Genomic DNA, 16,014 nt, shown 5'->3' with positions numbered 1-16,014 from the left:
TCCACACAAACACACCAACACACACGTACACACGTGAATATAACAACTGCAGCACACGTCGCTTGCCACGAAGAAGCTTTTTCAACCTCGTTCATATATATATATATTTATAAAGGAGGTGAAATATTATTTCGGAGCCTTTTAAACATACAGCGGCGGCCGGTGTCCTTCTCATTTACTTTAACTTTTTCTTTTTTTTTTTTTTCTTTCTTTCCTTTTCTCTACGCTCTGAGAAAAAATTTCCCTCTCGCGCGGAATTGACATTGTTTCGAAGAGATTGTGAAAAACACCGTCGTCTCCTCGGTCTGTCTCTGTTTCGAAGCAACACAGATACAGACGCTTACCGAGAGGAGGAAATCCTTTTCGAGGCGCGACGCCAGCCTTCAAACGATCCTTCCCTGTAAACGAGTACTCTCGCCGAGAGGCGCGCGATAACGACGTTTCGCTCATTCTTCGAATCGCTGGACTTATATCCGGCGGTCGCGGGAGAAAAGAGAAAACGTCGATCGTAGGGTACACTGGCTCTGTTTCACTGAATCTCGCGAAAATCGTTCGGACGATCGACGTGTGCGTTCAAGAGTGCCAACATTCTCGTAAATAAGGGATCATCGACACGATCGATACGTTTACAATACGTAGCGATCGTGTCTTACGTTCGTACGATAATGCTGAGAATCTTCAAATATTGACAGTGTATATCGAACACTGTCTGAACGGTGAAAGAGCTCCCTAAGAGAAAGAAATTTGTCGCACGTGGCTGGATAAAGTAACTTCGACGTAGATTTCGAAAAGAAACGACAAAGCGTGGAAACGGGGAATTCATGCTCGGCGAAATTGAAACTTTGCGATCAACGATATTAATGCTCGTTTCAAACGAACGAATTCTCGTTCGTCCTCCCCCCCCCCCCCTCCCTCCCTCTATTTCAACCAATTATGCTTATATTCATATCGTTGCGTTCGTTAAACGAGTGTTTAGTATAACAAATGAGCGGAAATTTGTTTCGTTGAATTTCGGGGTGAACGAACGTTTGCTCGTTTGATGCATAAACGCGCCGTAAGAAATAACTAAACACGGATGCAGTAATTTCGAAAGTAACTTCAACGTTCACGCGCATAGCCATTCTGTTCAAAAACAGATGACAATTCATCGTGAGAGAATCAATTGCACAAAATTGTACGAAATTTCATTCACAAATAATGTGGCGTGATAACGATTAATAAGTATTTAAACTGTACGCTTTTACTTCAAGTCGATCGATAGTTGTACGATTGATAGTTTTCCTATGGAATCGCTATTAATCATCACACGGCTAACGCCGTGCATGTACATCTGAACGTGATGACATACAAAATAAATAGTAATGCCACGAAAAAATTCCTCGTTCAACGTTATTTGTCAATACGATCGATATACTCGATGAAATTTTCGTTTCGATTGCCCGCCACGTCTGTTAACGAGTCGCACGGCCAATTTCGATTCCGAGTATATACAGTTAGCAGCTTTGAAACTGCTCGTTTATTTAGAAACTTATTTAGAAACTTCAATTTCACCGAAATTGCTATCTCTTGCTATTCCTTCGGAACGAAAAATATTGTCTCTCATGCGATACAACTGATACAATCGATACATGTTATTTGAACGAAATCACGATGATTTTCAAAAAGTGAAACTGCCCACTGTAACCCCTACGTTTTCTTCGACAAATTCTCATTCGCTGAAAAATCTTTTCAAGCCTCGCGTATCGCGAAAGACAACCGCGCGTTTCGATTATTTTGTCATTAAGTTCATTAAACGTGCTAAAGAGTCCAGACTTGAATCTCAATTCACCTCTCGCGAAATCACTTGGATCAGTCTAATCACGAAATATGTTTCCTCCCAAAAAGAAAAAAATTTCCAATCGTCCGTCAATGCGTAACGTCTCCAAATTAAAATTCCTCTCGTCGCCGAAAAACATTCGGCCCAATGAATCCCAATTAAAATCATTCGCGTAACAAAGAATCGATATTCCGCGAAAGCGAAATCCCGATAGACGACCTTTCTACGATATACAAGCGACCAATCATCCCTCGCGCCATGGTATGGTAATAATCCACTGGCAGGATCGAAAGACGAAATAACATTTCGCCTCCGGAGCTCGGTATCCGCGATACCCGGCACTAACGATACCTCCCCCGACGCTCGTATCCCCAGCGACTAACCGTCTGCCTGTTGCAGACCGACAGCCTATACAACTACAAAGAACACTACCAGCAGCAACACCGGCAGGAGATGCAGCAGTACAGCTACCCGTTACCGAGCAACAGTTCCAGCCAACTAACACTGCCACTAACGCGCAGCCTCTACCATTCCTCGATAGTTAGCCCTTTGCAGACCTCGTACGTGCATGCGAACAGCCGGCCACCGGCCATCACGCAGCAGCAGCAGCAGCAGCAGCAGCAGCAACAACAACACGAGAACCATCATCCGTCGATGGTGGCGCATCCGGACGAGGAGCAACAGAATTACGCGAACCACGACTCAGCCACGAGGCAACCGCCACGTCGCCACTCGGGCAACCGATCGAGCGACCGAAGTCAAAAGTACAGAAAGCACAAGCGTAGCGAGCAGCGGAAGCAGAAGCAAAGGCGGCCGGAAGCGTCGAGGAGGGCGGACGCGTACGCGGGCAGCAATACGCCCTCCTGCGAGACGAGCTTCCACCAGGTGCAAGAGCTCGGTATACCCGAGACGTACAAAATCGCCTATCCGCACTACTACGAGGACGACATCGCGGAGTGTCCGCCCGCCGACTATCACAGATCGAACCCGGGCTCCCGCCAGCAGATCTGGGAACGACAGTCGAATCGTTGCCCGCCGGAGAGCACGCACTACGCGGACACCGGCGACACGAAGAACCGGAACAAGTCGAAGAGGATGTCGTCGAATCTCGGCGACGGACGATCGCCGTCCGCGCCCACGATAATGCAGTACGCCGAGCTACACTTCCGGGACGTCGGTCAGGAGATCGACGTCTAAAAGGTCAGTTGAACGGGTCCTCGGCTTTCACGGGTCCTCGGTTTTCGAGAATTCACGTTCGACTTCACGATCGAGTGAGACATCGCGCGAAACTATCGCCTTCTGTTCGTTCGTTCGTTCGTTCGTCGTAAATACGAGAGACATTTTGTTTGCGTATGCGAGTTTAACCTCTGCCGCGTACGTCGAGAACTTTTATTCGTCCCAAAAATTGCAATATTCTCTCGGTTTCAAGTGTATATATATATATATATATATTTAAATATAATCCAGGCAAAACGAATAATAAATTTATTACTTCTCAATGATTTCTATCTGACGAGTTCGAAAAGAAAACGACGAATTGTTATATACGATTTGGTCACTCGTTATGGTCCGCGATCGGTTGCCAGCGCAAATGTTTGAGATATTTCGAGATTTCTCGATTCATAGATACAAAGATCAATACATTTGAATACGTAGAATTTATTTTACCAAAGTAAAGAGTTTTAAATACAAGACGGGATAATAAAGTGGAAGAACGTTTGATCCTTGAGTCGGATTATAAAATATGAGCATCGTTATAAAACGTAATATAAAGCACCGGAAAACGTGGAAAAGATTTCTACATTTCTTAAATGAATATTCTACGTGGAAGTAAATTATCTTCTTCGTACCGAATAAAATCCAATAAAAATCCAAATGTTCGTGAAACTGCAACGTGAATTCTTGAATTCGAAAAGAAATCAGTCTAATAATCAATCTACATCTTCGAACAGAATATCTAGTAATTTTTACTGAATTATTGGCTACGACGTTATCTATCAGAAACTCATTTAAACGAACGTAGAAGAACGCGAAACTAACAAATTACTGGATAAATATCGTTCGTCTTAATTTTTCAACGAAGTTACAGGTATGAAAGAAGCGAAACATTTCGTTTTTTCCTTGGACGCCTAATTCTTTCGTTAATTTTTCGTTTTCAAGCTTAAATCTCCTACTCACTCGAGATTTCACAGTTTTGCCCCCCCCCCCTCTCCCCCGATGGAAATTGCGTTTGTTTGTTCACGTTCGTTTCTGCTTATATACTTCCCTGCATTTGTTTGCTTGTTTTCTCGGCCGTTGCATTCCAAACACGCTTCTGAGCTTGCCACTTTTATGATTTCAACAATTTCAGTTATCAACAACGGATTTGCGTTTCTCTTCTCCCCTTTTCCCTTTTTCTCCAAACCCCCCCCCCCTCTCTCTCTCTCTCTTTTGTCTTCTGTTTCTCGCATCGACTCGATCGGTAAGTATTTTTTATTTGAAACTCGCCGGCGAAGAGAAAAAGCCAATTAAACCGCGTGGAGTTGAAAGCAGGTAAACTAAACGATAAAACGAGTTTCTTTTTTCTTTTTTTTTTTTTTTTCACAGAGAAATTTCCACCGTTGCCTAACTATTAACGAATGTTTGCAGCTGAATTAAAAATCTCGCTTATAAATTCCTCAAACGTGAACGTTTGAAAAATTCTCCGGCAGTTGTCTCGCCGATTGCCCAACATTAAAAATAACAATGACACCTTTTTTTCTCCGCGCGGTTGAAACAAATGAATTGCTCTGTAAATCACTGTGCCGACAATCGCGTTGTTCAAACACTCGAGTCGTCGCAGTAACCGGGAAAAGTTTATCGATATACCGAATTGAAATCGAAATCCAGAAAGTAGGTTAACGGCAGTGCTAGAGATCGGAAGAATCAGATGAATATTATTACATATTGAGAATTAAACGAATTAAATGAATGTGTGCGACGGTTCACAAAAATATTTGAATATATCATCGTGGAACAATTGTGTCATATAAAAACTAGACACTTTGTAAAATGTCTACAAGCGTTCGAGTAAAAAGTGATAAATCGTAATGTAAGTATTACATAATGGGCAAATTATAAGAATTAAACGAAAATTGAAACGACGTGTCGCTTGTATTCACATGCAACGAGGCTGTCATACATAACAATTGTATCTAAATGTTTGTTCGTAGGAGGGTCAGCGGACAAAGAGCGATACGTACATTTACTAGGACATTTTGGCGTCCGACATGCCTTGTAGGTACATTGTATTCTATGAATTACGTCGTATTGCTTAGATTTGTTATCAGTATCGATCCGACATGTGCGTGCCCCATACGTGTGTGTACGGACAGTGAACCCTCTGCGTGTAGAAAAAGCTTTCGATATTGTAGTTTTTAATCCTTTGCACTTGACAGCTTTCGCGCAGAGTCTCTTGATTGAAAATTATTAACACTTGGGACGTGGAAATCTCGGTGGAGATTAAATTAACAGGTTATCTTTAGGAGATTTATCGTTCGCTCGTTTGGTGATTAGTTTCTTGAATGTAATACGTTTCGTTACAATTTTTATATCTTAATTCCACTCTCGTTTCAACAAATGAACGACCGTTTTAATGGTATCGAGGATTTCGCAGCGTGAAATTAAATCACACGTGCGAGCAAATACGAGATATTTGTCCAATGTAATTTGATCGGGAACAACTTGAAGGTGGAGTATTGAACTTAATAACTTATAAATTTCTACTACGAAATTAAATCACACGTGCGAGCAAATACAAGAAATTTGTTCAATGTAATTTGATCGGGAACAACTTGAAGGAGGAGTATTGAACATAATAAATTATAAATTTCTACTACGAGTTTATATAAATTTATACGCACGAACGAAAAGAATATATCTTTCAGTTTTGATATTTTATAATTTAATTAATTAATATAATTTTAATAAACGAGAAATACTTGGTAATTTCCTCTCGTTGCCAATAGAATTTGTAAATTTCTTCTTTACATACTGCGGCCGTAAGTTCCGAGAATGAAAGTCCCGGGAGATAACGAAATCGCGTATTGCCAAGATTTACACAGTGTTTCTTAAGCGCGTTGTCGGATTCGATCTACAACGCGCAGATAAACGATTCATTTCGAAAGATTATACTCTTTCATAATCGCTTAATCGCCTTTCCATAGTTGGTTTACTTGTTGAATCGATAATCCTCTACAGATAAGTGGCGCCAGCTATTTTGCAGAAATTATATCACGATGGAAGATGAGATAATTCTCAAACTAATTTTTACTCTAAGTACCTTTCATCTATCTAGAAATATAAATTGAAAACTTTTTATAAAATAAAAAATACGTAAAGTGTGTAGTTTAATATAATTCAATATAATATTTAATAATATAGAAATATAAATTAAAAAATTTTTTATAAAATAAAAAATACGTAAAGTATGTAGTTTAACATAATTTAATAATAATATATAATATTGCATTGTTTAAAGAACGATTCTAGCAAAATTTGAGAACTCGCTGTTAAGGCGCGTTCGTTCTGAATTATTCATCCTTCTAAAAATGACAAATTATTTCATAGATTTGTCCATTTATTAAAGAAATGTGATAGGGACTCGAGGTGATTTTGACTTGAAAGTCAACGCCAAACATCGCCGATTTTCGTCGACTTAGCACACCTTCTTGAGAAATGCCTTCGTTATTGACAAATTCCAGACGTTCCTCCGCAACTGTTGCGTTTAGTCAGCCTAAATGGGAGCAGTGTTTGCCCAAATTAAGCATCTTGCTGTTTGGTGCCAGTAACAAATGTCCTCTACGTTTGCCAAATGCATCAACAGGACTCGAGACCGATACTTGTTAAAAATGCCTGGCACATAGATGCTTGAAAAACTGTTTTTCAGACAGAGCCTAATTTAATTGAACAGTTCGAGCGAAGGCGTATTCACTTGGAATTTTGAATCAGAATGATGGCACAAATTTCGTGAAAAATTTTCGAAGATGAGAACAAAAAATGAAAATACTCGTTTTCACTGTTGATGATCTTTCTTACTTTCAATTTGAAAAAAAGAGAAAAAAGAATTCTACCCTGTATCCGCGAAATTGTGTAAATGAAAATTTTAAATTTCTAATTTGGACGACATTCGAGTTTCTTCTTTTAATCAGAGTGCCGAAGCACTCCCGAGTGCCCTCGATATAGGCGAGTGAAAGAACCTAAGCTAGAAAAGCAGCGAAAAGCGTCACGTCCGCGTCATAAACCCAATCCCAATCGCAAACTTTAACAAACTACTGATTCCGAACTTATGGGCGCTGGTAACCCGAATTTCGAGACGATGCTCCAAATTAAAAATTTCCGTCGGACTGCAAACAGCCTTGATATCTCTGATTACGAGCTACCGATTAAAAAAAGATTCACTTTTACTTTTAATCTCAGTCCCCTGATCTTATCGCTATGTAACAATAACGTATTTATTGCACAATAACTCGGTATTGACAATAATTTAACGACGCAGCGAAAAGAACTAATATTTCCGAATTAATTCAAGAAACAAATCGTCGAACGAAACACATTCGTCATCTTTAATCTTGGCGTTTAAGGGATTTTTAATTTTCAAGCCTCCGAGGGACTTTCCTTCCGAAGTTCAAGAGAATCAACGTAGTAATTCTCAAAATAAGAACATTAATCTAAGGAACGATCTGCAAACATCACGCAGCATTCATCACGATAGTCGATTAACAAGTGCAGAGGATTAGTTTGTCCCGATCTCCGCGCAAGCTCCATGAACACACAGCTTTTCTAGTAGAACACCATTTACAAGGAACTCGTGTCAAAGTTCTCTATGCACGGCATGCACAGCGAAAGACAGAAATCAGACGCGTCAACAGGGAGGAGCAACGTGTTAAAAATACCGGTGAGAAAAGAAAGGTAGAAAAGAACATTACGATTTAACTCCTTGTGCAGTACAGTTCAATCAACTTTGAATTTATACGTTATACAATTTTTAGGATCGACCAGTTTCATTATTTCAAACACGTAGGAATCTTGACGAATAATTCGTAAATTAATCTAAATATTCGCTGATAAATATGAACTTTCAATGTGGCATTCAATTTACAAATCTAAATTTATACGAGAACGAATGAAACAATACTTCGTACGCACCATTCCAATTTATATAACAATTTATAGATATTTTCACGTTTTCACCAGACTTTACACTACCAACGTTCTTATTTTATTCACACGAAATGTTGTTAAAATACCATCATCACTCTACAACCGTGTCGTTAATTATTGACGAACGAAACAGAGATTCGCGTTACAGAACGTTCGCGAAACGAAAGAAAACGAAACAACAACAACAAGTGTGATCTCTGGCTGATCATTAAAATTCTAACGGCAATAAACACACACGGTTTACTCGCGAAACGATGAAGCTATCCACGGAGCTGGGAGGCGCGCGTCGAAAGTTCGGAGTCGAGATCGATTCGTCGATTCATCGTAGAAACGTCGCTCGATGAGATCGCTCTATCCGGCTGTGTTCGATTGTGCATGTCAGAATTAGAATGATCGCGGGAACAACGGCTCCGTGGACGAGATACGTTGCAGCATGCCAGTTAGATGCCTGCTTTTAAAACGTAGACAGCATATTGATGCCGGGTCTGTCTCGATCGATGCTTGGTCGCGATTCGATCGACGAACGATACGCGTTTAGTGTGTCGAAAAGTTGCGGATTTTATCCGTGTATATAGTAGCGGAACGCCCGACAGAACCGAAAAATATCGGGGAAAAATCAGTTTTTCCTCCTAGTGTCGACTAGGATTCTGAAAAATGTAGGTTCTTCGAAACGACCCGACAGAATTCTTTGGACCACCGTGAGGTAGAAGGTTCATTAGTTGCAAAAAAGGAAGAAACTAAACGAGGGTAAATTGTCACGAGACACGTGACAGGGCGAAGTAGGATTGTTGAAGTCAAATTAAATTTGCCTTGCAGTTTGCCAAATTTGATTGTAACATTTTGTCGTTTAATTCGTTATTGTTAACGTTGACGAATACGTACGTAGTTTTTGCTCATTAAAAGAGAAAAAGCTTGTTCATTTAATATGAATATTCTTAACTGTAACTGTCATGATTCAGTAGTACGTGTATAGTATTTTACTTCTCGAGGTTGTTTATTATTTATTTTATTAACTCTTATCGCAATACATTAACAATGGAACAGATTTTCTGAACCTGTTGTACGTGATATTTCCTCGTTCTTTGGTTGTTACACTAAAGATTAATGGTGTTTTTTTTTTTATAATATAGGACAAATTGAATTGTTTTCTGCAAAATTCAAAATTAATTTTAAAATGTTGAAGCTTAAATAGGCTAAATAAATAATCTTATTTTGCTGTCAGGATATATTAAGAAGAGAATAAAGTGAAAGTAGTAGCAGACCGTATGTGGTCAGACACGTGCTGTAGAGCTGATAGATATTAATCAGACATCCTGATGTATCGAATATCAATTGTTACATGAATGATACCGATCGAAAGATGAAATCAAGTACTGATTTAGAGAGCGAATCGTTTAAAATATACAAAATTTCTCTTTCTAATTATAAATAAATAAGTACGAAAATCTTCTTAAAGAAATAACAAATTTTTTTAAATTTTTTACCCGTGCTTGGAAAACTTCTTTCGTAATTGATGATGGAACTGTAAATATTGAATGAACGCTTATCGCAAATCAGAGAAATATTACAGCGTGACATTAAAAATCACTTGCATAAATATTATCACCGTACAACGAATGATAACGCCTAAATGTACCGTAATGTGTCAAGCCATAATGGAAGATGTTGCACATGATTGTGTCTTATTTACAATGAAAATATGTGTAACATTCTTCGAAAACAGTAATTATATTTTATTATTCTTATAAAGTCATGAGAGCAAATCAATTATTCGAAAGCAGGAGTCACGACGAATTTTTTTTTTTTTTGCTATTTAACGAGCTATTTAATATATTTTAAGAAATTTAATTTATCATTCTATACAGTGCGGAAATTTTGTTTAACGTTAATTAATTTCGATTCGGTATTTTATGAGAACTTCATATACGAAATAAATATGTGTCATTAATCGTAACAGAAATTCTATGTCTCGTTAAATCGTTGTGAACAAAGTTACAAAATCTCGTTAAAAATTAACGTAACAGAGGTATTTCCTTCAAAAAGAATTGAAGAACCGCCGTTTCGACCATACGGTGAAATTATTTCATTCCTGATGTTTAATCAGATAGAAGTCAGTGGTAAAAGATGAAGAAGAAGCAAAAAAGAAAAGTGATGAATAAAAGAACAAGAAAATGAGATGAGCAAAATTTCGGGATTAAAACTTGAAAAGATAATACCACATAGATAAAATATCTCTTACTATGGGATATCTTTGTTACAAAGTAAAATCACCTGAATTTTAATGCATACATATGAACAGCATTAGAACTATACTCTTTGAAAATATATTATATTCTATTGTCAGTGACTTGAATTATTAAATTCAAAAATTCTAAACAATAGGAGAATATATAATTTATCATCAGTGAACTTTAAAGTTCAAAGTGTACAACTCTAGCCTCTTAGCAATGGAAAGAACTTAGCGAAAAGGAAAAAAGGAATTCATGTAAAGTCAACAATCTGATTGCTAATATTTTTCTTGGCCTGACGAGGAGTTCAAAAAAATATACCTTTCGAACAAACGAATTTTTAGTCCACGTGCGTTTCTCTTCATTCAACGCTTGCTTGTATTTGTAATTATTCTGAAAACTTTCTCCAAACGCACCTGGGTGCATCGTCAAAGCGATACAAGTCGAAGAAAGATACATAGTCTAACGAAGAACGCTTCCGCTCGTTTCTCTCTCCGCTGTTTCTGTAAAACTTGCTTCGAAATACCACCCCTGCCCCCCCCCTCTCTCTTTCTCTCTCTCTCTCTCTCTCGGAACTCGAATGCCGAGGAATTCGAGCGTGCAGCGCCGACACACGCTTCACTGTTTTCGTAGCCGAAGAACGTTCGACTAAGGTGTTCGTTGTAATGTTCTGTTTACGCAGCCCTTCAAGCCGGAATTTTCGGATCTCGACTACGCGGACGTGGACTACCGCTCCTACGGGCCGATCAACTACAAAGCTGCCAGCATCGCGCTCCTCCAGAAGCAACAGCAAGCACAAAAGCAACAGCAACAGCTTCAGGAACGACGGCCGCAGATGTACGGTGTCACAGACGAGAACGAAGATCTCCTTTAACTTTTCTCGATTTTCTCTCTGGAAAGAGAAATTTCTTTCCTTTCGTCGGTGATCTATTATTTTTTTCTTCTCTTTTCTCTCTCCTTTCCGTGATTCATCGTGATCTGTATCTTTTACCTTCTCTTGACTCTTGATTGATATCTTTGGATTGTAGATGTCTCGCAAGAATTTAGGTCATAGGCTGTTTAATCCTAAACCAAACACATTTTAATCATTTTTACTTGGAATTTTCCTGCTGAACGAGAGAAAATTTCAACATTTCGATTCTACAATTTTGTGAGATTTTAAAAAGAAACGTTTCTAATTTCGTGCATTTTTTTTTTTTTTTTTTTTTTTTGAATTTTTTTTTTTTTTTTCATTTTTGTTTACTAAAATAACACAGCGCGACGATAATGAGAAAAACGAAGGAGAGTATTTTACATGCACCTGGAAACGAATTCTTGAAATTCGTCGTTAACGAAATTTTTTAACATTTCATTTTTATTGTCATATTTATTTCACCGTGGACGTTTATGCAAATTGGCATTTTTGCGAATGTAGCTGAAGATACGAAAATTCTTGCAACGACTGCTATACCTTTGATATTTTATGTTCTCCGTGATATTCCAATAAATGCACGAATAATCCACACTCTATTCATCGTCTTCTTTTCGCTTTCTTCAATGTCTCCCTAAGTCCTAACGCCACACTGTGTCGCGTATGTCAACCAGCACGGCGGGAAACACAGAATTTTCCAATTCTGTGAAATTTTCGCGAGGTTCGTTGCGTCCGTCGACGATTCTTGGAAATGAAATGAAAGAAGACGAAGAAGAAGAAGAAGAATGTTGAACAACGCGAGAGAGAGGGAGAGAACACTTGCGAGTAATTCGCGGTGGAGCGGATATTTAACAAAAGAGTTACGACGCGGCGCGTTTTATTATTACATTATTTTTTCCACGCGTGTTCGTTACCGGCGGCCACATTCAGGAATCCTGCCTTCCACAACGAAGAAGCAAACGAATATTTTCGTCCCGAGCATCTCGCGTTTTCGAGCTTTCACCTTTGATTTTTCTCCTCATTTACATATTCTCTCTCCGCCTCTCTGTTTCTCTCTCTTTCTCTGCTAAATTACCTTCTTACTTTCACTCCTCCTTTTTGCGCATGTCTCTCTGATTGAAAGCGCAGAGGCACACACAGGCGGCAGTGTCTCGTCTCGCCGCGTCGAATTGAAACAAACATCACTGCGCCGTGTCGCTGACAAGACCGTCGATGGCGTATCGTAGAGACGGGATCTCCAACTATTAACGTCCCCAGTCACGTGAAATGACGCCGATTTCTTTTTATTGCGGCGGACGCAGCATTCCGTAAAAGCTTCCACTTTGGAGCTTTAATATCGGATTGGAATATATCAGCCTGTTTGGGAACGTTTGATTGCATCAGTCCGAATCGGTTCGTTATCGTCTTTTCGCGCACGAATCGTTCGCCTTGTATTTTTTCTTTTTTTTTCATTTGCGACTTTTTATTCACGGTTTGTCGCTGTAACTTCGAGATTTATAATTATAATATTATACATTATAATTATAAATATAATATAATATAGTATATATTATTTTAATTTTAGCACATTATAATTAATTATAACTAACATAATATAATTATAATAATATTATTATTAATTTTATAATATTTTAGTATATTATAATATAATATATTGTATTTTATAATATTTTATAATATTTATAATTTTATAATATTTTAGTATATTATAATATAATATATTATATTTTATAATATTTTATAATATTTATAATTTTATAATATTTTAGTATATTATAATATAATATATTGTATTTTATAATATTTATAATTTTATAATATTTTAGTATATTATAATATAATATATTGTATTTTATAATATTTATAATTTTATAATATTTTAGTATATTATAATATAATATATTGTAACAAACATAACAATTTTCCAAATATTTTTCAACCATCTTGGTTTCTCACAGACAAAATGAAAATATTTAATAAACGCAAAATATATGAAAGAAAGAGGCCGCGAATTAATTTGTACTTAAATCTAAATTATTTAATTTCGCAACGCCAGCGAAAGGAATAAATAGCGACTGCAGGTTAAAAGTTCGCATAAATTACAGTTGATCTACTTGTGTAAAGAGAAGAATCCAGGGTGTAATGTAAAATGCATTGGTTCTACGGAGTAACTCCTGTAACTAGGCCAGGCTATGACTTGAAAATGGTACAAGGTGGATGAAAATTTTATTAGGCAAAGTTAAATTACGACTTTTCAATAGAAACTTTTCAAACATCTCAAGGTCATTATATTTACCCTCTCAAGCTGAGAGTACCTATAGTTTAGACTATATATATTCTATATTTATATATATTTTCTCTTATATATAAAATTATTATTTTTTTTTTTGAGTGTGAAATAAATTTGTTTCAATCAAGAACATTAAATCTAATCTTGACACGTGTTTGAAATATCCCCACTTACAAAGCATGCGTGTATGTGTCATGTGCATACATCGATATAGTACTTGTGTAAAATGATGTAATTCTCTTTAATAAAATTGTCCGTATCTGTATCTCTTACTGAAAGTTACAGCGTGACCTAGTTGCGAAGACTCTGTATCAAAAAGTTTATTTCGTATTATATTTCATGTACACGTGCTCTTGCAACTGGGCTCAATGTAACTTATTGAAAGCAGTTATTTGTTGGTTTTGAAACTTTCGTCTATAAGTAGTGAGATAACTTTAATCTTGACGAGAAAATGAAGACGTTGTATAGTACACTTCAGTCTCTTGGCTAATTAATACTTATCAAAAGCTGTTGGAACATTATTATATTTTATTATTATTATATTATTATATTAGAGTATTTGTCAGTAACAAACAGCTTTTCTTATACTAAATTATATTTTATATACATATGTATATTATTACACGTGTAATGTATTTTCTTATTCAATTAAAACAGGAGCTTACTAAAATATAAAATACAAAATTTTATTTAAAAAAAAAAAAAAAAAAAAAACTGACGAATATTAAAAGTTCGGTGGTAATTTGATGGGCGAGAAGTTACACGTCCAAAGTAACGTTCTCGGTAGCGGCAATGACTCGGGGGGGTATAATATTAGATTGCTGCCGTAAGTTTCTCTCTCGGCCAGAGTAAATTTTTCACAAATTCGATTTACAACAGTCGACGCGCGGATGCGCGACTGTTTTACAAATATCTCTGTATATAATTAAAACGAGGAAACTAACGAAGCACGTTTTTACCATCGCAATTGTCCAATTCTTCTTCGACCAACCGCCTCTAGTTTTCAAACGAAAAAAAAAAAAAAAAAAAGAAAAGAATTGCTCTGCGTTTACGATGTTCCTTCGGTTCTACAAAATACACAAGTCTCTCAACAATCTATAAACGCATGGAATTCAAATTTTGTCGACAATCTGTCCGCCGATACATCGACTCGAGGGAAAAAGGTTTGTCGTGTGCGCCGAGCTAACGGAGAAAAGCGGTAGCGATCGTGTGGGGGAAAATACACGACAATTCCAGGGAAACCGTGATCGCACGAAACGACGACGGCGGTGAATGGCGGTGCTGCGCGTTGAATTGGTCTCGTTAAGAGCTACGCCGAATTTCGTCGGCGACGCGAGAAACTGCGGCGCTGGGTTGGGAAGGGTCAGGGGCCCTGCGCCTACTTGCCAAGCCAGCAGATATATTCAGCTCGGACAGTAGGCGGACAAACGTTTGGTGCTGCCGGTTCGTCGAGACGCGGTTACAGGTCACTCACCGAATATGAGTAAACTGCCTGTCGCGCGTCCTCTTCTCCAAGCCTGGCCGTGGCTCGATTTCGAATTCGCGCCGCGTACGAACGCGTTCACTCGCGAGAATGCCTCTCTTTCTCTCTCTCTCTCTCAGAACGACGAAGCTCCTTCCAACGGTATTTCTCGAAATATTCGAACGTCCGATGTTATCATATATTTTCTTTGATTATATTGGACATTGATAATAAGTTGGACAAGTTGGAGGCAATCGTCATCTCTGTTAAGGGGGAGGATTATTCTTGTAAAAATTGACTTTTTTGGGGAGATCAAGGCGGGCATCAAAATACGTACGTGTGCACGATAGCTTTAGATGATTTTCGTTGCCCAGAAATATTAATTGGAACAACCGTGTCAAAATACATCTACAGATGTACAGATCACCGTGAATTTAAATGACAGTTGAAGTAAGTAGATTTGACACAGTGTTTTCGTCCAGACAGAAATTAATATTAATTTTAACAAGAACAGCTATCTTTTAAATAATTCGAACGATAGCCTGAAATCAGTCACACATTCGATCGCGGTTCAGTCGTTATAATAGTGTATCATTTAATAAAATTACAATGGTTGAATTAATATACGGTACAATGACAAAAGTTGTATACGGTTATTTACAAAAACGTGCATAGAAATAATAATAATAATAAATTTGGCTGAATACCGTAATTTTATAATATAATAATAATATAGTAATAATTTTATAATATAATAATAGTATAATAATAATTTTATAATATAATAATAGTATAATAATAATGTAATAATATAATAGTATAATAGTATAATAATAATATAATAATAATTTTAATATAATAGTATAATTAGCATAATATACTATTATACTATTATACCAATAGTATATTATACTATTATTATATTACTATTAATAATATAATAAAAATTATAATATTATAGTAGTATATTATAGAAATAATAATAATAATAAATTTGGCTGAATACCGTAATTTTATAATATTATAATATAATAATATAATAATATAGTAATATAATAATATAGTAATAATTTTATAATATAATAATACTATAATAATTTTAATAATATAATAATAGTATAATAATAA

The 16,014-nt window shown here is 36.9% G+C and overlaps 1 protein-coding gene across 1 annotated transcript in view; it reads left to right on the top strand.

Moving 5' to 3' along the window:
* LOC122538079 overlaps window positions 1-10,969 on the top strand; it is a 126,089-nt gene extending 115,120 nt beyond the window's left edge. Inside the window, exons 21-23 of the mRNA XM_043671835.1 lie at window positions 2,216-3,016; window positions 5,008-5,071; window positions 10,907-10,969. Of these exons, the coding sequence (XP_043527770.1) occupies window positions 2,216-3,013 (798 nt within the window). The 3' untranslated portion in view covers window positions 3,014-3,016; window positions 5,008-5,071; window positions 10,907-10,969. The remainder of the gene's footprint in view (window positions 1-2,215; window positions 3,017-5,007; window positions 5,072-10,906) is intronic.
* The last annotated feature ends 5,045 nt before the right edge of the window (window positions 10,970-16,014 follow it).

The sequence above is a fragment of the Frieseomelitta varia genome, unplaced genomic scaffold (assembly GCF_011392965.1).
Source record: "Frieseomelitta varia isolate USP_RPSP 00005682 unplaced genomic scaffold, Fvar_1.2 scaffold_957, whole genome shotgun sequence".
NCBI classification, from domain to species: Eukaryota; Metazoa; Arthropoda; class Insecta; order Hymenoptera; family Apidae; genus Frieseomelitta; species Frieseomelitta varia.
This window is presented reverse-complemented; position numbering and strand designations above follow the sequence as displayed.